This window comes from Indicator indicator, chromosome 13, assembly GCF_027791375.1.
Source record: "Indicator indicator isolate 239-I01 chromosome 13, UM_Iind_1.1, whole genome shotgun sequence".
Taxonomy (NCBI): Eukaryota; Metazoa; Chordata; class Aves; order Piciformes; family Indicatoridae; genus Indicator; species Indicator indicator.
The window spans coordinates 20,051,192-20,071,505 of record NC_072022.1 but is presented as its reverse complement, the minus strand read 5'-3'; the positions used below and the strand labels follow the sequence as shown (position 1 = coordinate 20,071,505).

Below are 20,314 nucleotides of genomic sequence, written 5' to 3'. Positions count from 1 at the left end.
CTCTTGTGGAGAGAGACTGAGAGAGTTGGGGCTATTCTGTCTGGAGAAGAGAAGGCTCCGAGGAGACCTTATTGTGGCCTTCCAGTATCTGAAGAAAGCTGGCAAGGGACTTTTTAGGGTGTCAGGCAGTGATAGGACTAGGGGGAATGGAGCAAAACTGGAAGTGGATGGATTCAGATTGGATGTTAGGAAGTTCTTCACCATGAGGGTGGTGAGACACTGTAACAGATTGCCCAGGGAGGTGGTGGAAGCCCCATCCCTGGAAGTTTTCAAGGCCAGGCTGGATGGGGCTCTGAGCAACCTGATCTAGTGTCCCTGCCCATGGCAGGGTGGTTCAAACTAGATGATCCTTGAGGTCCCTTCCAACCCTGACCGTTCCATGATCTACAAATACAGAGGTTTTTCAGCCTGGCACTGGATTTTGTAGTAATGGGATTTGTGGATTTATCAATGCATGCAGTTTAAAAAACAGCCTTGAAAAAGGAGTGCACAATCACTTGAAAATCTAAAGCCTAGTTTTTGATCAGAAATCTGTAGACAAGAGGTCAGCAATGTGTACTGTGTGTGCATAGATATATCCCTTTTGTCCAGTTTACCTCTTTTGCAAAAGGAACAGAAATACTTTTGATAAATTCATTGTTTAATGTAGATATCAGCCCACCCATTTTATTGCAGAGAAATGCTTCAAAGTGACTGAATTCTAGTCTTAGCTTTGCATGTGTTTCTTAGCAAGTTGTGTTGCATAGGCAGGGAGTTTTGCGGGACCCAGGTATCCTAAATTCTGCTTTTCTTTCAGTCTTTTCCTCTTTATATCTTTGCTTACTGCTCTCAGAAGTATCTTGACGCATTTCGTTCAGGCAGGCCTTGATGTTTTTAGCTGAGTGCAGCATCACTGTATCAGACCCAGTCAAAGGGAAGCAGATCTTGAAATAGAGTTGATTCAGTGTCAGTCCACTGTGGGGTGGTATTCACTGTTTATTGTTTGAGAGGTGAAGTTCTGCCTGTCTTGCTTTTTTGCCTGTTATGTCCCTTCTCAGGGGGATGTTACTGTCATTAATGTCCAGCTGTCCCCTCAGGTGCTAGAAGTAGTCCAATTTCTGAAAGGGATGGAGAATGTAAGAAAAAAAATACCATAATTTCTCTCTCTCTTTTTTTCTTTTTTCTGTCTAGGGTAAGCTTGTTGGAATTTGTGGCAGTGTGGGGAGCGGAAAAACTTCACTTATCTCTGCAATTTTAGGACAGGTGAGAGATTCTGTTTTGACTTCTTCTGCTCTTTCTTATCCCCTAGTTAATTTGTTTGTACTCTGTACTAGACAGTCTGTTCTAAACATGGAATAGCATAATTTCACAGTTTATCTTTGATTTCAGATGACCCTGTTGGAGGGTAGCATTGCAGTAAATGGAACATTTGCATATGTGGCCCAGCAGGCCTGGATTCTCAATGCTACACTTCGGGACAACATTCTTTTTGGCAAGGAATATGATGAAGAAAGGTCTGTCAAACTGTTTTCTGATTTTCATGAAAGCTTAATATTTCTTGGCTGAAGTGTTGGGACAGTTTAGTGCCAAGTAGACCACAGTTAAAGCCTATGTATCCTTGTAGAATGTGCCTTTAAGACTCCTTTAAGCCTCATTTCAGAGAGTGCCACTCTTGCACGTGGTTGCTGTGGCTGATGGCTGTCAGTGACCTGTAACAGCTCATTTGCAGTACCTCTTGCTGGAGCACTGTCTGATCTCTGTTTTTAGCACTGAAGTGGCGTTTGCTCTTGCTGTCCTGGCCTTGCCCTCTTTAGACAGCTGCTGTTTGCAATGTACTGGCACTTTCCATGCCCCTGCTTCAGTGAGGGCTTTCCCTACGGTCCATGCTAGCGCTCTTGGGAAAGAAATTGTCCCCTTACCATCACTGTACTTCAGAAGTAGGTGATTAATCATTGTCCTCAATTTTCCCCTGGGAATGCATAGCAGGTCTCTTGTTTTAGGCTGCCAGAATGTGTGCTACTAGTATGGAAAGTGAGATACTGCTGTACTGGCTTGACACTTGGTGGGGGAGGAAAAACAGTGTTCTTACTATGTGTCTAATTGTTCTCTAGATACAATATGGTGTTGAATGGTTGCTGTCTAAGGCCTGATCTAGCCATCCTTCCAAATGGGGATCTAACAGAGGTATACATTTTGCTTATAGTAAACTAATTAGCTGATGGAGAAAAGTAGAGTTCTGTTTTGGTGGACTAGTCTGAGGTGGGGGGAAAATCAGTCTGCTACACTTGCCCCGAGGTGACCTTATTATGGCCTTTCAATATCTGAAGGGGGCCTACAAGAAAGCTGGGGAGGGACTTTTTAGGATATCAGGTAGTGATAGGACTAGGGGGAATGGAATAAAGCTCGAAGTGGGGAGATTCAGACTGGACATGAAGAAGAAGTTCTTCACCATGAGTGGTGAGAGCCTGGAATGGGTTGTCCAGGGAGGTGGTTGGGGCCCCATCCCTGGAGGTGTTTGAGGCCAGACTGGATGAGGCTCTGGCCAGCCTGATGTAGTGTGAGGTGTCCCTGCCCATGGCAGGGGGGTTGGAACTAGATGATCCTTGTGGTCCCTTCCAACCCTGACTGATTCTATAATTCTATTCTATGATTGTATATAAGCCAAGTGTTGAAGGCATGTTCTTGGACTGGGCTTATTGATTCAGGTCCTGGACTACTGAGAGTTGTGCCATGTTTTTGACTATGATATCAACAGTTTGGGAATTTTTTATTGTGTTGTAAATTTAGCTGCTTTAGCAAGACCTCTTGGAACAGGAGGTGGTTAAGTTACCAACCCTGGATGAGTTTAAAGATCATTTGGATGTGGTGCTTGGGGATGTGGTTTAGGGGTGAACCTTGCAGACTAGGGTTATTGGTTGGACTTGGTGCTCCTGAGGGTCTTTTCCAACCTGAATGTGTCTGTGATTTCTATTTGAATGTGATTTAAAATAGTTAAGAAAAAAGCATGGCCATGTTAATAGGAAAAAAAAAAAAAGTAAAATAAGCAAAAAAGAACTACCCCATTTCAACCATATGTTAACCTTGAGTTTGAATGTTTAACACACTTGACGAGGAAGTGGACACCTAAACTAGACTATACATATGTATTAAAACAATATATAACATTATGGGATGTCGCTCTGTATCTATATAAATAAAAAATATTCTGGTCACCTCAGGCTGTGAATATCTGTGTTGCATAGAAATAAAATAACGAGTGTGTGTCTGTGCAGATAGGTGAACGTGGGGCAAACCTGAGTGGAGGACAGCGCCAGAGAATCAGTCTGGCTCGAGCCCTGTACAGCGATAGAAGCATTTACATCCTCGATGATCCCCTTAGTGCCTTAGATGCTCATGTTGGAAATCACATCTTTAACAGTGCCATAAGGAAGCACCTGAAGTCAAAGACTGTCCTTTTTGTTACTCATCAGCTTCAGGTACTACATCTCTTGTACTTTGTTACTATCTGGACTTGCTTGAAGTTTGGTCAGTTGTCTTCATACTAAAAAACTTGTGTGCCCTGACCTCTTACAGCACAACCCTATCTGTCTTTAAGATGTGTGGTAAACTCAGTTTACAAATAGGGCCCCAAGCACAATCAACTTCTTCGATTCTAGTGTTGCTTGCCGTCTGATCTGGGCTGCTAACACTTGGCTAAAGAAAATTTTCCAGAGAAATACTTCTTCAAAACCTTTTTCAACCTTGCTGTAAAGCTAGTCCACCATGTCAGAAAAAAATACTTGGTGTCAGTAAACCAGAATGGATGTATTCTGACATTTTTGGCATAGAAATATTAAATCTTAGTGTACTATCAGTATTTGCAGTGTTTTGATGCCCTGAACTGTGTTGTCATAATGGATTGTTTTTGCTAGAACATAAAAACTTCTTATTTGTGTGCAGTGAGAGAGTAATCATGGTGCTGTACTCAGTGGAAGACCTTGAAAAAATCAGATCTGTTACCTTAGAAGTGTTGTGTGCAATTGTCAAATTACTGAAAAGGATTGTGTGGGAGTGTGTCTGATTAGTGGACATAATGATAAAGACTTATTGTTACTGCCATTTTCTCCAGTATCTTGTTGACTGTGATGAAGTGATCTTCATGAAAGAAGGCTGTATTACTGAGAGAGGAAGTCATGAGGAACTGATGAATTTAAATGGGGACTATGCAACTATTTTTAATAACCTGCAGCTGGGAGAGACACCACATATTGAGGTACTTGTTTATTTTGAAGTACTCTGAATAATGACTTTTCTGATGAAATGAACCAAAATGCATACATGGAAGACTGGAAAATGGCTTCACATGCGCATTGATCTGACCAACAACCTGTCCTTTGTTAGCAGTTCCTATTTGCAGTCACAGTTAATATTTAGGAAATGAATAAGAGAGAGGCATCTGCCAGTGAGCTTGTGAGTTGAACATGAATGCAGTGTAGTAATGGGGATGCTGAGAACAGGAGGCTTATTGTCACTACTTGCACAGCTCACAGCTTAATTTACCTACAGATGAGCACAGACCTGGACCAACCCTTGAAAAAATTCTTACTTGTCTGCTAGCTACTTTGTTTTCACATAGGGTGTGACTGAGGCACAGGAGAAGTGATGCAACTTGTCAAGTTACTTGTGACAGTGTTTTGGAAATGTAACTGTGAAAACGCTTTGCTTGGAGTGTTTCATGACACTGCTTAAATTACGAGACAATGACTTTAAATGCAAAGTCAGGTATGTGCAGAGGGGATTGGACTAGATGACCTTTGGTCTCTTCCATCCCAGACCATCCCATGATTCTTTGATTTTAGTTGGTGTAAAAAGGGTAAATCTAGAAAATAATACGAACCAGTCAATAGAATCTGCATTTACATTTCCAGCAGCTTAATTTTTTTCCTACCCTCCTTCTGTTTGTTTCCTGAAGTTATTCTTTGCAGTATGCAGCTTTGCTGTTCTTTAGTTGATGATGACTTTTCTAAGTGTTGTGTGTATTTTCCCTTAGTAAGGAGAGATTAAAAAGCACATTTTTTAGGAGATGAGATACTCCTTATTCACAAGTTGCAGGTGTTTTTAAAAAAGCTTCTGAAAAGCTAGCATTGTGATAAACACACAAATATAAAAGGTGCTAGGTGATGCTTTTTCCTGGGAGGTGTTAGTGAAAGAAGGAAAAGAATACCCTGCTCTTGCGAGACTCCATCTGGAATACTGCCTCCAGTTTTGGAGTCCCTATTCCAAGAAAGTTCTGGACATGCTGGAATTTGTCCAGAGAAGGGCCATGAGGATGATCAGAGGGCTGGAGCTCCTGTCCTATGAAGACAGGCTGAAAGGGTTGGGATTATTCAGTTTGGAGAAGAGAAGGCTCTGAAGAGACCTTATTGTGGCCTTCCAATATCTGAAGGAGGCCTACAAGAAAGCTGGTGAAGGACTTCTTAGGATGTCATGTAGGGATATGACTAGGGGGAAAGGATCCAAGCTAGACGAGGGGAGATGTAGACTAGATATCAGGAAGATGATCTTCACCATGAGGGTGGTGAAACACTGGAAGAGGTTACCCAAAGAGGCAGGGGAAGCCCCATCCCTGAAGGTTTTAAGGCCATGCTGGATGTGGCTCTGGGCAGCTGATCTAGTGTGAGGTGTCCCTGCCCATGGCAGGGGGCTTAGAACTGGATGATCCTTGGGGTCCCTTCCAACCCTGACAATTCTGTGATAATGCATTACTCTACATGTCCTTTTTGAGGCAGGAAGATTAATGTTCTGCCATTTTAAGATTCATGTAATGGCAGTTAACTTGAGATTCCCCAGGCTGCATGCTTGGCTGACCTTCACTGTCTCTTTGTAAATGTCTGCTCATGGAAAGAGCATTAATTTGTATTCCTGATGGGATAAGAAGAAATGGATGGTAAAGTTGGATTCTCAGTGGGTTGGCATGTGCTACACGTCTCTTCTCACGTAAAGTGTGGGAAAAGGACCCTGAAGACGCTGTGTAGAAGGTTTCAGTTAATGCAGGCTGTCTTGGAACAGGTAGTAACTTCCATCTGTGGGAAGGTGTCTGGATATAGAACAGTGATTGTCTGTGCAGCTTAGTGCTTGGACATTTGATTTCTGGAAGATCAAGTGGATTTCATCCTTCGAGATATTTCATGAGAGCTTTCCTGAGTGAACTGCTAGGATGTTTGGGGGAAGAAAAGCCTCTTAATAAAATTGTGAGTTATTTTTACAAGGGACAAGGGGATTGTATCTTTCAGTAGTAGGGATGTAATTTCTCCACTATGTGTGAGCACAGTGTCACTGATTCTGGGAAATAATCTTGCATATTACCAGAGCACATTGGTAGCAGTTCAGATAATAACAGGAGGAGAATTTAATCCACCAGAGTTGGCAGTCATCCATAATAACAGCAAAGTTAATAACCTCCTTGGTAGGAATGCTAAGCTCTTGAAAGCCTTTGTCCTTAGGAGGCAGCTTATAAAAGGTTTGGGTTCAGATATGAAAATGTCAAAGAAAATTACTGTGGTATGTTTAGTGTCATTGTTTTCCTGCAGATTAATATAAAGAAGAACACAAACAGTTCACTGAAAAAACCACAAGACAAAAGTACCAAAACAGGGTCTGTGAAGAAGGAAAAAGTTGTAAAGAAGGAAGAGGGTAACTATGTAATCAGATTTCTGGCTGTAATTGTTTTATGCACCAATAAACTCAAATCCTTTGCTTTCTAAGTATGTTATGAATGTACCTCTGAGGTTTTGAAAGCTGTCTCAAGTCCTGGTCACTCAGTGTGGTTGATACAGACACAGGCAATGGGCAAAGAACACGAATTCATTAAATATGAGTGTGCCTGCACAATGTTTTCCAGTTTGAGCAGGCTGCCATTGGTCAGATGCCATTGGCACAAAGCTGCTTGTAGTAACCTGGCTCCCATACCACCTCTCCCTCCTATCCGAAGAGAGCAATGTGTTTAGCTTGGTATTTGCAGAGTCCTTGTAAGGACATGGGGTTTTATGTATGACAAACTGTAAGACCTGACCTCTGTTTTGTGGTTCTCTATAACATTAACTTGAGCATTTAAAAAGCAGTAGTGAGGCTGATACCAGCCTAGTATTTAAGTCTGTGCTGATTATGCTTTTTCAGGCATATTGTGATCTGAAGGATTCTGCAAAGGAAATGCTACTTACTGCAAAACTGTTTGAACCATTGGTTTCTATGTATTAATTAATATCTATGTTTCTGAAAGTACTCTGTAGATTTTAACTGTAGCTTCACATACATTCACAAACTTAAAAAATCTTATTGGAACAGTTTTTATTTCCCCCCCCTCATTCTCTCCTCTTTTGTTTCACAGGCCAGTTGGTCCAATTGGAAGAGAAAGGCAAAGGCTCTGTCCCCTGGTCTGTGTATGGTATCTACATTCAGGCAGCTGGAGGCCCCTTCGCATTCCTCATCATCATGGCACTGTTTGTGCTGAACGTGGGCAGTACAGCTTTTAGCAACTGGTGGCTGAGTTTCTGGATAAAGCAAGGCAGTGGAGTAAGATAACTTTTTGTTTTTCCACTCTCTTGTGTCTAAGAAGCAGGGGAATTGTTCTCCCAGACTAATTCCAAGCAGTCCTGTGAGACCAAATGGTACTTCCTAATTTAAGCAAGTTGTAAGTCTCCCCAGGACGTCATCTCACTGGAGAGTTCATCTCCAAGAATAAGAGAGCTACAATAATAAGAAAAAAATACAGTAGCTCTTGTGGTTTATACTGCCCTCTTATTCTCTGTCTTGGTTAGTTTAAGAAAAGGAAGGAATAATGTGAAAGGCACCAACAAGCTGCAGGAGGAATTAGTATTTTTAGTCTCGTTTTTTATTTGAATGTGACCTTGATAGTTTTGTTAAAGTATATGGCTTTAAGTCAAATGACTTTTGGGAACTTCTTTGAAGACTGATGTGGGATGCTTTGGAACTTTTCCCACTCTGAGGGTTTTGATTGTAAGTCTTGTTGTGTTTAAAGATTCAAATATAACTGAGGGTTTTGGGGTTGTTTGGTGGGCTAGGGGAGCAAACTACTTAGAGAAGAAATATTGAGGTGCAGATGGCCAATAATTTTTGAATAAGCAATGAGGTCCTTGAAGATTTAAAAAAAAAAAAAGGCAAAGTAAGAAAATGAGAATGTATGATAGTATGACAGTAAAGAATTTACTTCATACTGTCAGAAAATAACAAATATATTTGATAAGCAGATGATTACAACCTATCCAAGGTGAATATTGTGTAGAAGGAGTGGTGGTATGCTGGTGTCTGGCTTTGTTCAGAAGAACACAAGAAATGTTAAACATGAAGTGAGAGATAAGCAAGCAAATCACGTAGGCATTGTGGTATCAGTTTCAAAGATGCTGTAGGAAAAATGCCAAGGACTTGTGCCAAGGAGACAATTTGCAAGCCAAATATCTGTGCTAGGGAGAACTTGCGGAAGTATTCAGTGATCGCTGAAGTACTTTGAAGAAGAAAAAATCAAATATGGTGGGAGGGGATAGAGAACAGTTAAATTCTACCACATGTAATATGTAAATGATTAATCCTTCTCTTACCTAACTATTCACTGAACCCTTGAATTTTCTGCAGAACACCACTGTGACTCTGGGAAACGATACTGTTGTAAGTGACAGTATGAAAGACAACCCTCACATGCATTACTATGCTGGCATCTATGCACTCTCTATGGCAGTGATGCTGATTCTGAAAGCTGTTCGTGGCGTTGTCTTTGTAAAGGTATGTGGCAGTGCTGCTGTTTTTCTTGTGCACACACACATTCCCCTCCCCTTTTGCATATTGCTGTCACTGTGGCTTTTTTGGTCATCTCTTGAGGGAGATTTTTTGAATGAGAGGAAGTCAGATCATAAATTGTGAGGTTTCCATAAGCCATCTCTTGCACCATGCTTTCTGTTAAACTTCTCCCTGAGTTAATGGCTTCCTTGCACTGGTTGGAAGCACATTTATTTTTGCAATAAAAATAATGATGGCTGGAGAGAGAAAATGAGCAGAAAGTTTTGGTGCCTGGGGGAGATGCAGCAACAGGAAGGCAGACATCCTTTCATATCCTGCAATGTTTTCTGCATTGTCAGGGAACCCTCAGAGCATCCTCAAGGCTCCATGATGAGCTCTTCCGGCGGATTCTGCGTAGCCCCATGAAATTCTTTGACACTACACCCACTGGGCGGATTCTCAACAGGTTTTCCAAAGACATGGATGAAGGTATCTCTCACTATGTGTTCTGTAAATCCCACAATCAGACCTCCCAGTTACCTCCTTAATGTTCTCCAGTCTCTTGCTGTAGGGATGGGGATGATCATACTCGGTATCTATTGCTAAGTGTGTACTTGTAATAGACAAAGCAGGAACTGGGACGTACCTGGTTATGATTGTGGAAGGCAGTTGATACTTCAAGTTTGTCTATTCACTCACAAAGAAGAAAACGTGCATTTCTACCTACAAACTGTGCATGGACTCTTAGCAGTTAATGCAGAGGGAACCCTGAGTTTCAGGGTGAAGTTGATGTGTAGCAAAGATGATAATTAGGTCAGTGCTGTCCTTGTTGATGAGGAGGCACAGCTGGATTGAATTGGTATGTATAGGTTGTTTCAGGTTTCTGTACTCAAGATCTTCCTCTTTTCCTTCCATCTTTTCCAGTTGATGTTCGTTTGCCCTTTCAAGCAGAAATGTTCATTCAGAATGTCATCCTTGTGTTCTTCTGTGTGGGGATGATCGCTGGGGTTTTCCCCTGGTTCCTGGTGGCGGTGGGGCCCCTCATTGTGCTGTTCATGGTTCTGCATGTTGTATCTAGGTAAGTACAGCAGCTACTTTGAGTAAAAGTAAAGATACTTTGACCTGTTAGTAAGGACATGGAATTCAGGTGCATATGCACATGAGTGTAGTGGTTGGCATGTGGTGGTTGTGTGTCTCACTTAAAAGTGCTTCTTTGCTTCCAGAGTCTTTATTCGAGAGCTCAAACGTCTGGACAACATCACGCAGTCTCCATTCCTCTCTCATATTACATCAAGCATCCAGGGTCTCTCCACAATCCATGCCTACCACAAAGGACAGGAATTTCTGCACAGGTCAGTCTAGATATCCATTTGACAGTTGTGGAGCACAGAACAGTGTGCAACAGGTTTACATTCACAAAGATTAATTAATGTGGTCTATAGTCAATGGCATGCATTGGCTTTAAGAGTAGAAGTTACTTTTCAGGAGAAAAAATGAGGAAGAACAAGAAGGAAGAGAGTAAGGCAAAACTCCCTAGTTGCCAGCTGGGAAGAACAGTGGTGGGGTTCCAAGCAAATGCCCTCCTCTGGGGTTTTCTGCAGTACAGGGGGTGGCAGTGATGATGGTGAGGACAATTTTTTGACCATACTTTTTCCCTAGTAGTACATAGATTTTTCATTGGGCTCTGCTCACGCTTTTTATTGGTTGTTTCTCCTTGTGATAACATGGGTTAGAGAATGCTAGCTAAAACTCAATGTGCACATTGAGCTTTTAGCCTCTAAGCACATGTATAATGGGTAACATTTATCAAGTATCTAAGTGATTGTAGCCACCTTACTCACTATGCTTGATTTTTCTCTAGTACAAACGAAAATCTGGAAAACAAATATTAGTGAGGGAAAGTGAAACATTTCTCATGTGAGTGGTGGTTACTTCTTATGAGAACCTGCTGTAACCCTGTCAGGGTTTTCCAGGTGAAAGGTTATGAGACCAAGCATGAGAGTAAGAGGAAAATTGCCACAGAAGCCCTGCCTAGACACTGCTACGCCAGCTTAGAAGAAAGGTTGCAAAGGTGCAAGTAGTAGTCCCTTGGTATTGCTGATGCTGGAGTACTAAGTCTCTGCACACGTTGTGCAGAAATCAGTGGTATAAAAAACTGAGCCGGATGATCAGAAAAGCCTCGCTACTGGCTTTGTTAATCTCTCAGCTGTCTCCCCTTAAACATACTTCCTCAGCTTCACAGAGTCAGGATTGTAAATTGATTATTGATGTGTTTCAATTAGTGTCACCAGTTCTATCTATTACTGTAACTTGACTTCTATGCTTGTGTGTAAAATATTTGCTGTGAATATTCTGAAGCACTGCTGCTGTGGACTAATTTGTAGCCATCGAGCGTCTTCTGGAAGGTCTTGCATAGGTGAAATTGTGCTGAAAGCATGTATAAAGTCCCTGAATTTTGTTTCATCCCAGTATAATCTGTTGCTGTATGCAGAAACTTGGTAATTTGACTTCTGAGTTATGTAGATATCTGGCATTATTTAGGAAAGTGTAAACCCTGCTTTCATGGCCTAGTTTGAGACTTTTATGTTAATGACAGAGTAGTCTTGCCACTCTGGATTCTGGTCCTGGAACAAGGGTTTAAGTAGCTCTACTAGTTGTAGAACATGACGCTTGTGGAGGTCTACTAACCTTTCTTGTATGTGTTTCAGGTATCAGGAGCTCCTAGATGACAACCAGGCACCATTTTACCTGTTCAGCTGCGCGATGCGCTGGCTGGCTGTGCGGCTGGACATTATCAGCATTGCTCTTATCACGACCACTGGCCTTATGATAGTCTTAATGCATGGCCAGATTCCTCCTGCATATGCTGGGCTGGCTATCTCATATGCTGTGCAGGTGAGTATGTCATAGAATCATAGACTCACTCAGGCTGGAAGGGAGTTCTGTAGGTCATCTAGTCTAACCCCCCTGCAGTGAGCAGGGGCATCCTCAACTACATCAGGGCACCCAAGCCCTGTCGTGCCTCACCTTGAATATCTCCAGGGATGGGGCCTCAACCACCTCTCTGGGCAACCTGTTCCAGTGCTCAACCAGCCTCATTGTAAAGAACTTTTTCCTAACATCCAATCTAAATCTACTCTTCTCTGATTTCAAACCGTGGCCCCTCATCTGATCACTGCAGGCCTTTGTAAACAGTCCCTCTTCAGCCTTCTTGCAGGCACCCTTCAGGTACCGAAAGGCCACTATTACATCTCCCTGGAGCCTTCTCTTCTGCAGGCTGAGCAACTCCAGCTCCCTCAGCCTGTCCTTGTAGCAGAGGTGCTCCAGCCCCTGATCATTTTCGTGGCCCTTCACTGGATCCACTCCCATCAGGTCCATGTGTTTCCTGTATTGAGAGTTCCAGAGCTGGACACAGTATTCCATGTCCACATACTGTAATATTTAATTATGTAGTTATCCCTAATGAGTAAAAGTACCATACCACTGAAAACTTTCATTAATGCACTTGAATGGAAAAGGAGACCATTCTTGTAGCAGAGGGAAAGGAATTCAGAGTCAGGACATTTTGCAAGCAGCCAGATTATGAGGAGCTAGGTGCTTAAGGCTATTATTTTGAGGAGCTGCCTCTTTTTAAAAAAAGAAATAGAAACTGTCTTCATATACTTCATATTGCAATTTTCCTGAATATTTCCAGAAATTGGATTGATGGTGCATCAGATATAGGCCAAGCTGGTGTCTTCATGCAGTTACATTTTCACAGCGAGCAGCTCCCAGTGTTGCAGCTGTGGGAGTCTGACTGCTGGGCTCGGAGTGCTTGCTGTGAGCTGTTGTTTGCCTTTTTCTGCCTCCTGGTGGTAGTGAAGTGAAATTCCAACACTTAGACGATTTACAGTTAAAGTTGTTGCTTGTGGGAAACCTTTCTAAACTACTAGCTTTCTAAGTGATTAATAAATTATAGGTATTTCAGAGTTAACTATTAACTCAAATTAACTTGTTTTGGACACCATAACTATATGATGTCCAATGCCAAGAGCACTTGTATCAAATAGAGAATCATTTAGGTTGGAAAAGATTTTAAAGAGGGAGTCTAGCCGTTATCCTATCACTGACAGATCCACCACTAAACAATGTCCTTCAGCACCACATCTTTTAAACCCCACCAGGGATAGTGACTGCACCACTTCTCTGGGCAGCCTGTTCCACGGCTCGAGGACCCTTTCTGTGAAGAAATTTTTCCTGAACTATGATGTAGACCTCTCCTGGTGCAACTTGAGGCTGCTTTCTTTTGTTACTTGGGAGAAGAGACCAGCGTCCGTGTTGCTACAGCCTCCTTTCAGGGAGTTGTAGAGAGCAAAGAAGTCTCCCCCGAGCCTCCTTTTCTGCAGGCTAAACAACCCCAGTTCCGTCAGCCACTCATAAGACTTGTCCTCTAGATCCCTCACTAGTGCCACTGTCCTTCTATAGATGTGCTCCAGCACCTCAATATTTTTGTAGTGAGGGACCCAAAACTGAAAACAATATTTGAGGTGCAGCCTCACCAGTGCCAAGTACAAGGGGACAAACACTTTCTTGGTCATTAGCCACACTATCCATTAGTTTTGTCTCTTACTTGAATAATAAATCACAGCTCTCTAAATTTGTCTTTGTTTTCTCTCATCACTCCAGTTAACAGGGTTATTCCAGTTTACAGTTAGACTTGCTTCAGAGACAGAAGCTCGCTTCACCTCAGTGGAGAGGATTGATCACTATATCAAGGTAGGACAATTACATATTCAGTTGCCTGTTGTAAAAACTCCTATGCCAGCAATTCAGTGAACAATAGGAAAAGAGAAAGTCAGCCATAGTCTGCCTTAGTGTAGAAAGTATGTTTCTGATCTTGTGAACGCATTAATGCATGTACTGTAATACTGAGACACGAATTTGTTTTATGAAGCAAGTATGTAAGTATTGGCAGGATGAATGGCACAGGAGCTGGTAGCTTACAGCTTACAGGCATCACTTGCCTGGCATTGCTGAAGTTTGACACTCTTGAAGAGTAGAGTGTGTGAAAGGCGTAAGTGAGAATTCAGTGCAGTATTTTAAAGTAAAAGGATGGTGCTCTGGCAGGCTTTGTTCCAAACCTGATGGACCTCCTTCAATTAAACACAGATAACTGTAACTTCATCTACATGCTTCATCATCTTTTTCTACAGCTATCCTATATCACATATTTCCATATGCTTAAAGTCAAGGAATTGCTGTCATTGCAAATATGACAAATGTGCTAGGCTAGATGTGAGAAATATGCCAGGCTAAATGGTTACCAAACTGCTCTGACTACTCTGAATATTTGTAACTGGTTTTTTTCATAACTAGGAGTTGTGTGTGCAGAACTGGATGTATGTCAATGGGGAAAGAGTAGCCAGGAAAAAACTTTCTACTGGGTCTGGTCTTTCAGGAGAAAAGTTTTTTACTTAGCACTTTGAAGGGAGAGTTGTATCCATTTAGTAAATCTGGCCTATGTAATAGTTGCTATTTGTAGATTAATTTTTTTAGGTTGTGGATTTTAAGCTGAAGGGCAGGAAAAAATTACAATTGCCCACTCTCTCAGTTAAATAAATCCTCTTGTGGCATCTAAGTAGAAAATTTCTGTGTGGAAGACCTGTGACCACACAAGCTGGCAGCTGTCTGCCAAAGGCTGCCTAGTATCTCTCACTGGGCTGAGATGGGTTTATTACTGTCAGGTAAAGCCTATAGTTTCAGTGGTAAAACCTATAGTTGTAGGCAATTGTTTTTTACATTACTGTCTGTTATTTTATGTCATTGTTAGGCAACACTTCCTGTGATATTTTTTTTTCTTTCTTATTTGGACCTCTAGACATCCAGTCTAGTTTGAGTGTGAAGTGGTGGGTGAGCAGTGAAATACCATGCAGGTTCTGTGTCTTGCAAAGTGCTGACTTCTTTCAGTGTGGCTCACAGGTTGCTGTTAGGAGCACCAAGCTCAGAGAATTTGAGTATTATTGTGGCAGGCTGCTGTTTTACTCAAACCATTGGGGTACAATTAGTCTAGCTTTAACTAGATGTTGCAGATGTCCACAACTGACACAGTCCCTGTGGGATCTCTCTGTAGTCAGTGTAGGAAATGGGTATCTCCAGAGAGCAATTTATTACCCATTCCAAGTGTTTATATTAGAATGAAAAGAATCACACTCCAAAAGTGCTGGCTTCTCTCTAGTGACTATAAAAGAGTTGAAATAACCTGGTTCAGTTGGAGATTCTTACTTTGTGTGTGTTTAAGAGTTATGTGAGGTGACATCCCACAAGAAAATTTCTGCCATTCTTTGAGGCTGCTTGTGCCCAATGTAGGCAAGTGACCTTGGCTCCATTCTAAACATGCTAAAACCAGTGCATGTTTGGCTTTCAGAGGTTCTGCATTTGTGTCTAATCTGAACTGCTTAATGAGGGACCTATTAAGGGGCAGAGTAAAATAGCAAAAGTGAGCCAGATGGAAGGGGCCTGACTGACTCAGTGGTTTAATAGAACAGGGGAGAATGAGGAAGGAAGAGGGTAGCAGTTGTATAACGTGTCACATGGGTGTTCTCTTCTATGTCAGAATCATCAGAGGTGACCCTGGCATGGCACAGCAAATGAGACATAGAAATACAGCAGATTTTGCACCCAGAAACATCCAGTGTTTCAATAGGATCGTGATCATAAATAATAGGCCTAAAATTCATTTTGAATTCCACTGATGAAAAACACTGCTTGGATCAGTGTTACTGAGGCAACACAAGGGAAATAATAATAATGCTGTCAATACAACACAGCAAATTTCTGAGCCACTGGGCCCACATCCAGCCACACAGCTCATCACAAACTGCCATAAATTGATATGGGCCAAGTCTTCAGGCAAAAACTCCTGCTGAGTGCTGCAACTGATAGTTTTCCTTTCTGGTGTTTTGTTTACTGTAAACTGAACTCTTTCTTTTTTTTTTTTTTTTTTAAAGACACTTTCCCTGGAAGCTCCTGCTCGAATTAAGAATAAAACTCCTCCTCTGGACTGGCCACAGGAAGGGGAAGTTGTTTTTGAAAACGCAGAGATGCGGTACCGAGAGAACCTCCCTCTAGTGCTTAAAAAAGTGTCCTTTACCATCAAACCAAAGGAAAAGATTGGCATTGTGGGAAGGACAGGCTCTGGTAAGGAAAAAACATTAAGCAGAGTTAAATTAGTACTTGTGGAGAATGGGAATGGAGTAGAGTGGGGCACTCACATTGGTTCTCCTCTGTCTTTTGTGTTTGAATAAATTGATGGCACAGGAGCGCTCCAGCAATGTCAGTGGTGGATGCTGTTCATAAGCAGGATCCCTGTAAACAATAATGAGAACAAGTTTCTGTTGAAGGTAGAGGAGTATCTTGCTGTGCCTGAGCCAATATGCTCATAATTTTTGACAGCCTTTTGCCAGCATAGAATGCTACCTACAAGCTCATTGCAGCTTATTCAACTTTCTTTTTACGCTGATGATGCAGGCAGGTTTGTCTCTGAGCTAACTCACAAGTCTGTAATGTGAAGAATTAACCCCCCTGTTTGTCAGGTGACTTAACTCCAAGATGTAGTTTCTAAGTCAGCAATTAATACTGCTGTGTTGGTTTTAGGAGGCAAGGTTTTGGTGGTAGGCTTGGGGTGGCTTCTGTGAGAATTCATTAGGAACTGCCCCTACAATTGCTTAGAAGTTCAAATGCTGAACCTCAACATTTACCAGCATTATTTGTCAGGACTTTATGGTGTTTAAAAACACTTTTCTTACGTATGGGTAGCTTTTAAAATGCTTTATCATCTCAAAGCTGCTATGACTCTTTAGAAACACTAATGTTTTTTTTCCTGCCTCAAATTTTTAGGGAAATCTTCCCTTGGAATGGCACTCTTTCGTCTTGTTGAACTGTCTGGAGGCTGCATTAAAATTGATGGAGTGAAAATAAATGACATTGGTTTGGCAGATCTTCGCAGCAAACTCTCGATAATTCCTCAGGAACCTGTGCTGTTCAGTGGCACTGTGAGGTCAGTGAGACTATAAGAAGGCAAGAAGGCCTAAGCAGGCTACCAGCATATACTTGAACTCAAATAGTTGCCTGATGACATGTTAGACCTCAGGCATCCTGACTTCTCTGGTTTTGAAACAAAGCACAAGCTAAATGATTTTAGCTGGCCCAGTGCAGAACTGGATGTGATTGTCCTCTGTGGAAGCATTGCATTCCATTCAGAGTTGACTGAAGTTTGTCTGTCTTTGTCTTCCACCTTGACTCGTTTGTTCTTCACCTATTCTAACCTTAGTGTGCTGAGAGCATCTGAATTCCTTGGCAAGGATATTCTAGCAGCAGAAGGCTAGATGGGAATCATCCATCTGGATGCTGCTGTTTTGCCATTCATGGCACAATAAAAATTCTGGTTATGTTTTCTATTTTCCCCTCCAGATCAAACTTGGACCCTTTCAATCAGTACAGTGAGGAACAAATATGGGATGCTTTGGAAAGGACTCACATGAAGGAGTGTGTAAGTATATTATGTGCCCAAAGAGATACACGTTAATGCTTTGCTTTCCAAAGCGACATGTTCTCTGAGTAGCTACTTCAGAGACCTTTAGATGAAAGGTTTTCTTGTTATTTATGCTTTGTTTGACTGTTTTTTTTTCCCCATTTTTCCTGATTTATTTTTTCCTGAGACCATACCATATATTAGGTGTTGTTTTTTTTTATATAGCACAGCGAAGTGCTGCTTCATCACACTCAGGGTGTTACAGTATTTCAGGTGATATTTTTCTGTATGTGACTTAAGTGTGCATTCTGCATTTACATTTGTGAGTGTAAATGTCACACATACCCATTTATACTGAACTTAAACTCTGCCCTTTGCAAGGTCCTCTGCAGCAAGTCTCACTGCCTTGACATTTCCAGCTCTTCTCTTGTAAGTCAAGTGGCTGTGGTATGCAGGCTGCAGTAATTCCTTTGGGGACTAGATTCCCTCTCCTCTTGATGAGAAAGATTGCCAGGAGGATGTGTATTTATGTTGATAGGATTTTTAAAGTGGCACACTTTTCTCTAGAAATTAAGTAACTTTTACTTAAGTTGTTCCAAGATTGTCTACTGGGAGGATATAGCTCTTTTAGCTTGGTCCTAGTGGTGTTCAGAGGAGCTGTCACTGGCTCACAGGCATTTCAACCACACTGAGCAGGTTTGATACGGTACAGCTGTTCTAGCATTTGTGGCTTGTTACTCATTGCCCCAACAGAGACAGGGAGAGATGGACAGCAAAGTGTGACAGTCAGTGGTTGGATTTGATGCTGAGGGACTTGGGTCTGTTCAGCCTGGAAAAGAGAAGGCTCTTATAGCAGCTTTCCACTACCTAAAGGAGGCCTACAGGAAAGCTGAAGAGGGACTTTACATAAAGGCCTGTGGTGATAGGACAAGGGGCAATGGTTTTAAGCTAGAGCAGGGTAGGTTTAGATTAGACATTAGGAAGAAGCTCTATGGGTGGTGAGAAACTAGAACAGGTTGCCCAGAGAAGTTGTGGATATTTCATCCCTGGAAAGGTTTAAGACCAGACTGGATGATGCTTTGAGCAACCTGGTAGGAGGTGTCCCTGCCCGTGGCAGTGGTTGGAATTAGATGACCTTTAAGGTCCCTTTCCTCTCAAGCCATTCTATGATCTTAGAGGTCCTTTCCAACTGAAATGCTTCTATGATTCTATATTTTGGAACGTGGGCAAAATCTGATTTGCAGGAGGAGCAACTGTGTCTCATGCTATGGAGGTACAAAATGTCTGTACAATGCTCTGAGATTATTGTCTGTTCTTTCCTTGTACAGGTTGCCCAGTTGCCTATGAAGCTTGATTCAGAAGTGATGGAAAATGGGGAAAACTTTTCAGTTGGAGAGAGACAGCTACTGTGCATAGCTAGAGCTTTACTGCGTCATTGCAAGGTGAGCAAAGTGATTAGAGAAATAGCTGGAGATACCAGCTAGAGAAATAGCTGGAGATAGCAGCCTGATAAGATTGAGCAAGCAGGTAAGCAGGTTTTAGTGCTAGATTCATTGTCAGAGGTATTGCACTAATGGTTCTTGTGACTCAGAGAAGTGTGAGTAGGAACAACTAGGGAGGCATCTGTAGCCAGCTGCTTGCTCCTGTAATGTGCTGCCATCAGGAAGGTATTGCTTCTTAGTGTTAATAACAGGGTGTCAGACTGGCCTCATTTATTCAGTGTCCTGTTACTGATTCTTTCCTTCCACTTTTTTCTGAATATCAGCCAAGTATTTTCCTTCTACATGGTGCTCCACTAAAATGTAGTCTTCAAGGGCGATTTGAGACCAGTGAAGTTAAAGGTTTTACAGGAATGGAAAACAAGTAATAATTATAGTGAGAAAGGACTTTTGGATTGAGAATGACTAGGATTTTGATTTTAACATCTTTTTTTCTTAAACATTGCACACCATAATATTTTAAGGTTCATTCTGTATCTGTTTTAAAGTCAGACTACTCGGCAGACATTACTGCTCTCTTTGCAGTACGTGCACAAAACCAAACCGAGTTTAACTTTGACAAGACACCACTCCAAATCAGTTTGTCTGAGTCTGAGAGGAAGGGTAATTCTTTCCAGCATAAGAAAGCTAGTCAGCCTAGTCAGTACCGACTCCTTCCAGAAGGATTGTCACCACAAAGCATGTGTCAGATTAGTTTACTAGTAAAATCTGTATTTGAGATTAAGCTGCTGAAGGTAAAACTGAAAACAGTGGAAACCTTTGAGGGCCAGGTCAGAACTCAAACATCTTGTGGCTCTAGAATGTGACCATAAATCGCAAGTGTGATCCATAGGGTAACTTTGTTGAAGACAATTACATGAAGGGTGCTTGTAAAAAATACGTTTGTGACCACAACTCAGCAAGGATCGCCAGTTGTGACAACTCTTGGTCATGGTGACTTTACATATTTGTGTGTTCAGGGAGGGAAAGCATTACTGTGGGTAACAGCCAGGATCATGTGCTACTTTCAGATTTTGATACTGGATGAAGCAACAGCTGCTATGGACACAGAGACCGATTTACTGATCCAGGAGACTATCAGAGAGGCATTTGGCGACTGCACTATGTTAACAATTGCTCACCGCCTGCATACGGTACTGGGCTCTGATCGGATCATGGTGCTAACACAGGGACAGGTAAGCAGAATGGCTTTTGTGGCTGCAGTTGCTGTTGCGGTCTTGAGGTGCCATATGTACAGGCTCAGCTTGAAGGAATACTGGCATAGATGGCCCTGCTCTGGCAAGGGGGCTGGACTAGATGATCTTTCAAGATCCCTTCTAGCCCCTTAACATTCTGTGAATCTGTGAACAGCTAGAATTGCAGGGTAGAAAATCCTCCATGTTCATTCACATCCTTGGTAATAATACTCCAATAAAATCAGTCAATGACTGACTGTAACAAAGTCAGAGGGCAACATACCCCAAGAAAGTACCATACAGAAACAGTCTCTCTTTTAAAAGTGTTTTTCATCTGAAAGTCCCTTGGTAGGTTAATTCTGAGATTGGGTGATGATGTGAGC

At 42.0% G+C, this 20,314-nt stretch overlaps 1 protein-coding gene across 3 annotated transcripts in view; it reads left to right on the top strand.

Moving 5' to 3' along the window:
• ABCC5 (ATP binding cassette subfamily C member 5) overlaps nt 1-20,314 on the top strand; it is a 48,351-nt gene that overhangs the window by 27,150 nt on the left and 887 nt on the right. For 2 of the 3 annotated variants that reach the window (XM_054385947.1, XM_054385948.1), the window contains exons 11-28: nt 1,171-1,242; nt 1,369-1,493; nt 2,091-2,163; nt 3,252-3,455; nt 4,088-4,231; nt 6,549-6,651; nt 7,346-7,530; nt 8,608-8,754; nt 9,108-9,237; nt 9,673-9,826; nt 9,972-10,100; nt 11,457-11,643; nt 13,414-13,503; nt 15,735-15,924; nt 16,624-16,783; nt 17,197-17,275; nt 18,586-18,699; nt 19,767-19,931. In XM_054385947.1, the coding sequence (XP_054241922.1) occupies nt 1,171-1,242; nt 1,369-1,493; nt 2,091-2,163; nt 3,252-3,455; nt 4,088-4,231; nt 6,549-6,651; nt 7,346-7,530; nt 8,608-8,754; nt 9,108-9,237; nt 9,673-9,826; nt 9,972-10,100; nt 11,457-11,643; nt 13,414-13,503; nt 15,735-15,924; nt 16,624-16,783; nt 17,197-17,275; nt 18,586-18,699; nt 19,767-19,931 (2,451 nt within the window). The remainder of the gene's footprint in view (nt 1-1,170; nt 1,243-1,368; nt 1,494-2,090; nt 2,164-3,251; nt 3,456-4,087; nt 4,232-6,548; nt 6,652-7,345; nt 7,531-8,607; nt 8,755-9,107; nt 9,238-9,672; nt 9,827-9,971; nt 10,101-11,456; nt 11,644-13,413; nt 13,504-15,734; nt 15,925-16,623; nt 16,784-17,196; nt 17,276-18,585; nt 18,700-19,766; nt 19,932-20,314) is intronic. The other variant, XM_054385949.1, reaches the window with a different exon arrangement.